At 61.3% G+C, this 9,773-nt stretch overlaps 1 protein-coding gene across 1 annotated transcript; it reads left to right on the forward strand.

Annotated features, from left to right (window-relative positions):
* Positions 1 to 596: 596 nt before the first annotated feature.
* On the forward strand, positions 597 to 8,790 carry MRGPRF (MAS related GPR family member F). The gene is made up of 3 exons (XM_082629574.1): positions 597 to 821; positions 3,876 to 3,989; positions 6,995 to 8,790. Exons 2-3 carry the CDS (start codon positions 3,942 to 3,944, stop codon positions 7,976 to 7,978), a joined length of 1,032 nt encoding a protein of 343 aa, XP_082485700.1. The 5' UTR covers positions 597 to 821; positions 3,876 to 3,941; the 3' UTR covers positions 7,979 to 8,790.
* Positions 8,791 to 9,773: the final 983 nt, after the last annotated feature.

Genomic DNA, 9,773 nt, shown 5'->3' on the forward strand with positions numbered 1-9,773 from the left:
CCAATTTCTCCGCTCAGCCCAGGCCCCGGGCGAGTGCTGTGATTTTCCACTTGCGCCATCTGACTGCTATTAGGGCTGGAGAAAAGGGAATTCCTGGCTCCAGAAGCCCGCAAGGGACCCTGGGCAGATTCCGGGGTGGAAGGGGGCATGGGGTACCACCTGGGTGGCACTGCGGTCCAGCCACCCGTTCTGCCCTCCAAAGCGCCTGTACCACCCCCTCACTGGAGCCCTCACCCTGCGGCCTCCAAGCTTCTCCATAACAGCCCCTGGGTACAATTAAAACACCAGGTGGGGACCCGCCCCTCCCAGGCCTCCGCGCCCCCGAAATGCCCAGAGGGGTCCGAGGGAAAGCATCAGGCAAGTGGACAGCCTGGCACTCCCCCTCCCGGGCAGTGGGCAGCCCCGCGGAGCTGCAGATTCACAGCTGGACTCGGGTCGCAGTGCTCGGGCCAACATGACGTCATCAGGCGGAGAGCTGAGATCCCAGCGGGGCTCCGGGGGGGGGCGGGCTCCTGAGCGGGGCATTCCTTCCCAAAGCCTCATCCCGGCCCAGCCCCTCCTCCCCCTCCTCCCTTCTCCTTCCCCGTCCCCGCCCCCCTCCTGCCGGGCCTGGAATTGGGTTTGGGGCGGGTTACACTGCCAAAGCGTCTCCTCCAGCAGGCAGGCGAGGGCTCTCCTCCACCCCGAGCTCGCGTTTCCTGAGGCTCCAGGCAGTGCCCTGCGCTGGCCTGCTGCCCTGCTGGTGGGTGACCAGAGGTGGGCACCACGGGAAGAGCCCTCCACGAAGGGGAGGCCTCTGAGGATCAGACCAGCAGCTGCAGGTAGCTCCGCGGCGCCCAGGGCCCAGGGGAGGGCGTCCCGGGAGCCGGGGCTGCAGGGTGAGAGCCGGGCAGGGAAGGAGAAGAAGGCAGGCACCCTCGAGGCTGGCAGCCCCCGGAAATTACATGGCCCCAAGCAGGAGCCTGAGACCGCAGAGCAGCGCTCTCACCGCCAGAGGAGCCCTCCCAAGGCCCCCGAGTCCCAGGGTCACCGGGCCGCTTTGAGAGTCCCCCTCCTGTGTGGCAGGCCCGGGCACCCTGGTGATTGCTGACCGCCCAGCTGTCCTCTGCTTCCAGCTCCTGCTCTGTCCTCCTGTGGGTGGGGGCCCCCCTCTATCCCTCACCACCCTCGCCCGCCACCCAAGCGTGCTTTCTGGAAGGGCAGGAAGGAGAACACCCAGCAGGCAGTACCCCAAGTGCAACGGCTCCCACCGCCGTCACACACGCTGGCAGCAACCCCCTCCTTCCCCGGGCCGAGCTCCGGCAGCTTGGGGCCAGCCCTGGGATGGACACCGAGGGGTCAACCTCGGCAGCCACCAGAGGTTGGGTGGCTGCGTCCCACCTTCTCCCCAGTGGGCGGTGCCTGATGGGGTGCTGGCGTTGGGTGAAGGCTGCTCGTGAGACATTTTGAAAGGTGTCCCCTGTGTCTGGGGGGAATGACAGCCACAAGCCCACCCCGTGGCCAGTGCTCTCAGACCCAGCCCAGGCGGCAGCCCCGGGACAAGGAGAGGGGCTGGGAAGACCGACAGGAGAATTGGAGTCTGACGGTTCCCACGGAGGCCTCTTGGTGTAAAGTCCTGTCTAGCGGGGACCCAGCAGGGTTTGGAGGTGGGTGTGGTGGGTGGTGGTGAAAGAGGAGGAGCTTCCTGAGGCTGGGCCAGACAGGTGGCTGGGGGCCCATCCTTGGTCTTGTGCTTTGAGGGGAGGGTCAGCAGTGAGCTGAGCTGGCAGAATTTTTTGTCTGCTTTAGCCTAAGCGAGTTCTGTCGCACGCCAGATCCTGACGTGAGGGGCACACGCACTCACACGCACTCACGTACCTCCCATACACGTCTTTCTATGGCCCACGTGGGGTCCAACTTGGCTTCCTGATCTCTCTGCACGGAAGTGCAGTAGCTTTTCAGATGGCCCGTGGCGGGACAGCGAGGGCTCAGACACACAGGTACACCCACACCTCGAATCAACCACTACATGCCCAGCCCCAGTGGCACCTCATGCGCAGGCCCCAGCCAGCTGTCCTGGGGGCATGTGTGTCCTTGGAGGTCTAGCCTGGCAGAGGTGAACGGAAGAGGATCTCAGAGTCAGGACATTCCTGGGGGCCAAGCCTGAGGCCCAGACCTAGGGGTGATGTGTGTCTGGAAGGGCGACCAAGAAGAGCGAGAACAGTGTAGGAGGAGGAGGGTGGAAGGGGGTGTACCCCAGGCCAGGAAGGGTGAGGGCCAGGCAGGCAGTTTGGGGGTTGCAGGCACCCGGAGAGCTTGGACAAGCCCCAGAGTGTGGAGAAGCATGAGGTCTGTCCGTGGCAATGGGGACAGTGGCCCAACTAGAGTCAAGACTGTCACGGGGGAGGGGTGGGAGGTACACAGTAATATGCACGTCTCCTAGCCCCCCGCTGTCTGCAAACCCACACTGCACACGCCTCACGAGCTGGCTCACTTGTTCTGATGCATAACGGCCGCCCCCACCCCACCCCCGACGCGCAGCCACCTGGGGCCCCGGCGCAAGCCCCACGCCCTGCGGGGCTGCGACCCCGGCCCCGCCCGCGGCCCCTCCGGCCGGTCCGATGCCGCTGGCTCCGGGAGGCCGAGGGTTAAAAAGGGGCGGGCAGCTCGCGGGGACCGCGTTCCCGCGCAGCCAATGACCGGCGCCTGCCCGTCCCGGGGCTGAGGGGCGCGCGCGTGGCGGCCTAGGATGGAATCCCGGGGGAGTCCGGAGGAGGAGAGGCACGGCTGCCTGTGGCCAGGCTGTGCCCCCGCAAGGCTCCTCCTCCGCTGACAGCCTCAGTTTCCCGCCTGCACAGTGGGAGGGATGGGTGCTTGCGGGCGGGGGCCGAGGTCAGGTTGGGGGGCCGGAGTCAATTCGAGTGCACCCGGGGCAGGCGGACCAATGAGCTCTGCCGGAGGAGGGCGGACAGGTCTCAGGCAGGGACGCCCCCTCCCCGGCCTGTCACTACTTCTCCCAGGCCTCCAACCTGCAGTCCTGGCCGAGTCCAGCTGCCCCTGCTCCAACCTGGAGCCGGGGCCACCATAGTAGCCTCGAGGCTGGTGCCGCCTCCGGCCCTCCTGTCTCTGCAGCCGCTCCGGTCCTGCAGGTACACAAATCTGCAAAGCTGCAGCGTGTGCGGCAGTTATAGGGTGCGCTCTGGGCAGGTGACCTCACCTCCCTGACCTCATCATAGGGGAGTGACTACCCCTGCCTCAGAGCTGGTACCCAGGACCAAACAGGAGGATGGGGTGTAAGCGAGTAGGCGCTCACCGACACGGGGTTGATGGTGGTGACAGCGATGCTGATGCTGATGATCGGGGTGCCCTGCCTTCCAGGCATGTGTAGGGGAAAGACCAGACACCTTAATATGTTACAAACACAAGGCCCAGGCAAAAGCCTCCTCCTCCAGGAAGCCTCCTTGCCGGAAATGAACTTTCCTCCCCCACTCTCCTGTCTGGGACTGAACCCCTGTCCCACCCCTGGCTGGACACAAAGGTGGTGTCCAAGAAATGTGTGCAGGTAAATAAAATATATCTCCAGAAGCCGTCTCTGGTTCCAGCAATCTCAGAACAAGCGGGGAGGGAGAGGGGCTTCTTCCCCAGGAGGTGTCCCTAGGGTGTCAGCAGGGGCGGTGAATGAAGGCCCCGGAGAAGGAGGGAGTGGTGCACACAGACTCCACCTGCTCTGGACTCAGCAGGAAACCCGGTGCCTCCCACAAGGCCCTGTCTCTAAGGCGGCCAGGGGATGGCTCATCAGCCTGCCCTCCAAAGAGAGAGCCCTGGGGGCCTGGGGAGGGGTCTGCGAGGAAGGGGAGAACACTGCCGCCCTGATGTGACTCTTTCTGCCTGGCCAGGTGGGTTGTGCAGGCCGGTGAGCTGTGAGCAGAGCCATAAGGAATCTGGACTCACCAGGCCTGGGGATGGCTGGAAACTGCTCCTGGGAGGCCCATCCCACCAACAGGAACAAGGCAAGTGCCACCATCAGCTCCCGACAGAGGGGGCTCCCCGACCCGGGTCTGCAGGATGGTGTGGTGGGAGGAGGCAGACCCCGCCCAGCATCCCCTTCTCACACACACTGTGCCGCCCAGGCCCCATCCTCTAGCTCGGGACAGACAGGCGGGCAGCAGGGCCCCTCTGGGCTACGTGGCCTGGCCCTGGTTACCGGTCACCTCGGATCCCCAGGGTCTTCATCACCGGACGCCCTCGAATCCCATCCTGTGCAGACCTTGGCATCTGTTACCAACCTCCAGAGGCCTTGTCATCTCTTCCCTGGGGAGATGGGGCGGTCAGCTCTTTCCTATGGCCAGGCCCTGTCAGGAGGCCCTGCGAGGCTGGCTCCAAGGGGCCCCTGGTGTCACGTGCTCCGTGGGGCTCTGGGCCACCCTGCCAGCGTCGCCCAAGGCCAGGGTCCGTTAGTCCCAGTTTACCGCCTGCCTCCAGGCACTAGCCATGGCTGAGACTCTGACGACCCACCAGGCTGACCCACCCCTTCTGCCCTCCCACCCTCCTACCCCCTACTTCTCTGAGGCCTTTGAAAACTCTGGAATTCCCTCCTGAATCCCAGGAGAAACCCTCTCAAGTTGGAAGGACCCCTGAGTTTACCAAGTGCAACCTTTGAGGTAACCTGAGGCTCATGCCAGTGTAGTAGCTTGACTGCAGTGAGTCCGGAGGTCAGGGCAGAGCCAGGACCCCAGCCCCCGGCATTTCCCCACCATGCCTGCAGCCCTGATGGTGACCACTGCAAGATGGCAGCCACAGGAGACAGAGAAGGAACTGGCTTGGGAGTCCCCAGAAATCCCCGGAGAAAAGGCAGAGCCCAGGGAGGGCACCAGGCTCCAGAGCAGGCATTTTACAAGGTGCTCTGTGGCCGGGATGGCAGCCACTCATCCAGTGACTCACCGGCCCTCCCGCTCTGACTCTGAGGGGAGGATTGCAGACTTCTTCCAGCCTGCGAGAGGCACTGAGGAATCTGACCTGTCAGATGCAGCCCCTGCCGCCCAGTTCCCTCCAGCGCTAGAGCTGGTCCTCCGTGGACTTGTTTAGACACTGGGTCTTGTAAATTTCTGGGTCTGCTCCCCAGCTGAGAAGAGGAAAGGCTGAGTAAAGAGCGAGCTAAGGGGTTTGAGAGTTGACAGACAGACAGACAGACAGATGTGGGGTCAATAAATATATTTAGAGGATGCCGGGCAGTGACCGGGATCCCCATGCCCTGACCTCCTGGGGTTTCCCCAAAGTTTGCCGGCACCCTCCAGTCCCTGCTTGCAGGGTCCCCTTGACCGGAGCCAGACCAGAGGTCCTTCCCTTTGTTATGGGGTGTCAGGCCCAGAGAGCACTCTTTCGGGAGACCCAGCTTTCTGCCGGAGCTGGGGCCCATCCGGAAAGTGGCAGAATAGTCCTGCCTCAAGAACCTTCTGGTTTGTTTTTCAGTTTTGTTTTGTGTTTTGGAAGGAGAGTCATGAGCACTGGGTACTGACACCCGGCCTTAGATTAGGAGGAAGCCAGGTTCAGGCTCTGTGAGAAAGAGCGCTGGGATGGATTAGTGATGTCTGCCAGGGTGTGGGCAGGGCAGTGACGGTGCTCTGGGCAGCCTCCGCCACCGGGGATGAGAGGTCAAAATCCACAGCCTGAGCACCGAATCCAGCTTGTAGATGTGTTATGTTTGGCCCACTCCGTGTTTTTTAAATGTGAACATTTAAAGATCAGGATAGTGTTTACATTACCATCTCGAGTTCTGGCTTCTCTGGGGAGAGGGAAAAGGAGGATCAGCCACTCAGCCCGCTGGTCCCACTGACGCCCACCGGCTGGAGCAGGGCACCGCTGACTTGCTCAGGACGGGTGCTCTCCGGTTTGCCACTGCCCCCCCATTTGCCAGCTTCTTGCACAAGACTGACGTTCATGCATTTATATGCCAGCCCAGACCCTGCAGGCAAGACTGGCATTTAGCCAGACGGACTCACACAGCCAGACCAATTGTCAAAATACACAGCTCTATAAATAGCCACTGCCTCAAGTGTCTCGCCCTCTAGGGACCCCCTTGGGCCAGATCCAGAACCCTCATGATCCAGAAACCCAGAGTTTCACCTTGGCCCAGCAGGGAACCACCTCTGATTCCCCAGGTCTCTCTGATTCCACTATAGGTCAGGGTCCACTTTGGTTTTGTTTTGGTAACTTACAAGTGATTTTGTTTTTTAAAATAAATATTTTCATGTTTCAGTGTGAAAAATTGCAAGTTTTGTACATTTGCATACACCTTCACCGATTCATTAATTGTTAGCCTGTTGCTACATGTGCTTTCTCTCTAGTATCTCTTTTTTTAAAATAAATCTTTATTATCTCTTGATAGATACTTTCTTTCCCAGAGCTATTTGAAAGTAAACTGCAGACACCAAACCCCTTTGCACCCAAACAGTTTGTATCTTCTAAGAACAAGGACACTCCCATACACAGCCACGGTACATTTTCCTATTCAGAAAGTGTAACATTGGTACAATGCATAGTCCACGTTCACATTTCCCCGTCACCCCCCTAGTAGCCCCTCTAGTGATGGTTAGATCCACTCTACAATCCAGGCTTACAGCCCTGCATTAATTGGTCAGGTCTCTTTAGTTTCCTTCAACATGGAAAGCTTCCTCAGTTTTTCTTTATCTTGCACAACATGTACATTTTCTGGCCGGTGGACCACCAGGTACCTTTATGAGGGACCGTTTATTTTCACCATTTCTACTATCACTCCTGTAGGCTGCCAGCTCCAGACTCTGGGGCACAGAGTGGCAGCACTATGTCAGATCAAGGGTGTCTTCCGCTCCAGTTGGAGCCCATTCATTGCTCCAGAGCCACGTCTGTAATCAGGACCAACACACCTGGGCTCAGGTGCAGGTTTGGGGGTGGAGCCCAGCACACCTGGATGCAGGTGCGGGTTTGGGGATGGAGCCCAGCCAGCATCACCGCGTGTCTCCCCTCCACGCCTGCGCAGATGTGTCCGGGAGTGAGCGAGGCCCCGGAGCTCTACGGCCGCGGCTTCCTGACCATCGAGCAGATCGCCATGCTGCCACCACCAGCCATCATGAACTACATCTTCCTGCTTCTCTGTCTGTGCGGCCTGGTGGGCAACGGGCTGGTCCTCTGGTTTTTCGGCTTCTCCATCAAGAGGAGCCCCTTCTCCACCTACTTTCTGCACTTGGCCAGCGCGGACGTCGGCTACCTCTTTAGCAAGGCCGTGTTCTCCATCCTGAACACGGGGGGCTTCCTGGGCTCGTTTGCCGACTACGTCCGCGCGGTGTCCCGGATCCTGGGGCTCTGCATGTTCGTCACCAGCGTGAGCCTCCTGCCAGCCATCAGCTCAGAGCGCTGCCTGTCGGTCATCTTTCCCTCTTGGTACTGGCGCCGGCGGCCCAAGCGCCTGTCGGCTGTGGTGTGCTCCCTGCTCTGGGCCCTGTCACTCCTGATCACCAGCATCCACAGCTACTTCTGCATGTTCCTGGGCCGCCAGGCGTCCGGGACGGGCTGCGGGCACGTGGACGCCTTCCTGGGCATCCTGCTGTTCCTGGTCTTCTGTCCGCTTATGGTGCTGCCCTGCCTGGCACTCGTCCTGCACGTGGAATGCCGGGCCCGGCGGCGCCACCGCTCGGCCAAGCTCAACCACGTCATCCTGGCCATGGTCTCGGTTTTCCTCGTGTCCTCCATCTACTTAGGGATCGACTGGTTCCTCTTCTGGGTCTTCCAGATCCCGGCCCCCTTCCCCGAGTATGTCACCGACCTGTGTATCTGCATCAACAGCAGCGCCAAACCTGTCGTCTACTTCCTGGCCGGCAGGGACAAGTCACAGCGGCTGTGGGAGCCCCTCAGGGTGGTCTTCCAGCGGGCCCTGCGAGACGGGGCCGAGCCGGGGGAGGCGGGGGGCGGCACGCCCAACACGGTCACCATGGAGATGCAGTGCTCCTCAGGGAATGCCTCGTGAGAGGCCAGCTCCTGGAGGGGAGGCGGGGGCCAGCTGGAGTGGCCTCCAGAGACCCTTTGCAGGGGGACAGGAGTTGGACAGCAGCCCCGGGGCCCGAGTGCAAGGAGAAAAATCTGCTCCCCGCCCGCGTGCCACCTTCACCTGGGGCCGAGGCTCTGGGGGTGGCCGAGAGACAGAAGAGCCACTTCCAAACAGACCCCGTGGCCTCACCAGGCTCCTCCCAGCTATCCTTCTTCCGTGACCCACTCTGCAGAAGTTGCCTCCGGGCGGTGGGCCAGGTGTGGGGCTCCTCCCCGCCCCAGGATGGCCAGGAAAGGAGAGGAGGGGGTCTCGCAGCCCATCCACCTCCTGCCCCATCAGCCAGCCCATCGCCCGTCGGGCCAGCAGCTTTGTCCTGCTGTTGGGACACCTGCTCTCTCCTTTCTGCTCTGTCAAGGCAAGGGTGCTACCTGGGAGACGCTTCTCCTTAACCCGTCTGGGAGCCCAGTCTCTCTGCACGTGACGTTCCCTTTGGTGGCCGACATGGGGGAGCCTCTGGCACGGCGAGTGCGTGGACGCAGGAAAAGCCGTCGGCTGGCTTGAGTGGCTCGCTCTCGTTTCTGACTCCATGCCAGCCGGCGTGTCTGAGCTGCCGTCCGCCTGGTCTGAGGGGCTCCGGAAGGCCGTCCTGGCAGTCTCTGGGCTATAGCCCCACCCAAAAGTGGGCACTGGCTCTACCTGGCCACCTCAGCCCACCTACAAGCACGGTGGCCCAGTTTGATGAAAAATAATCCATGTATATCAATAAACGTTTTCTATCTTGCAGCGAGGAAGGCTTCCTGCCCTCTGTCCTGTCTGTGATCTTGTTCCCACAGTGAGGACCCCACGGGCATCGGAAGCCCAGATGGGCAGCCTTTCCATGCCGCCCCCCCGTGCAGCCCGCTCTGTACCCCAGCTCCCGTGCCGCCTCTCCCAGCTGGCCAGTCTACACACCGGCGTGCTCCCTCTCCTGCTAGGGTGTCCACTCCTCTGCCAGAGGGAGCTTGGTCCCCACGCTAGCCTCTGTTGGCTAACCCCCGTGCACTTTAACCCACCCAGGGCCCCCCCTGCTCCCTCTGGGAACCTTAGTTTTCATCACACCTACTGGGTTCTAGGCTCTCTGCTGCCCATGAAGAACACAGTGTGTGGGCTTCCCTGGTGGCGCAGTGGTTGAGAATCCGCCTGCCAATGCAGGGGACACGGGTTCGAGCCCCGGTCCGGGAAGATCCCACATGCCACGGAGCAACTAAGCCCGTGCGCCACAACTACTGAGCCTGTGCTCTAGAGCCCGTGAGCCACAACTACTGAAGCCCGCGTGCCTAGAGCCCGTGCTCCGCAACAAGAGAAGCCACCGCAATGGGAAGCCCATGCACTGCAACGAAGAGCAGCCCCCGCTCGCCGCAACTAGAGAAAGCCCGCGCACAGCAACGAAGACCCAACACAGCCAAAAATAAATAAATAAGTTTAAATAATAATAATAAAAAGAACACAGTGTGTCCACACAGAGACCCCCAGGGTGGCTGCTGCATCCTCGGCGATATTGCACCCCCTGCCCCACCCAGAACTCTCTGTCCTAAGCTCTCTGAGTCAGGGCTGGCGTCCCTGAGCCTGGCACCTCCCGACCCCACAACAATAGGCTGAAGCCCCTCCCAGGAGACAGCCTCCACTGGAGCCGGGCCGGACGGCTCCCTGACCAACCCCTCGCCTCCAGCAGCCCCAGGAACAGGCCCATCTTGGGCTCCTGGTGTCCAGCCTGGGCCCCAGCCACTTTGGGGGA

This window comes from Mesoplodon mirus (genome assembly GCF_964341445.2).
Source record: "Mesoplodon mirus genome assembly, chromosome: 7".
NCBI classification, from domain to species: domain Eukaryota; kingdom Metazoa; phylum Chordata; class Mammalia; order Artiodactyla; family Ziphiidae; genus Mesoplodon; species Mesoplodon mirus.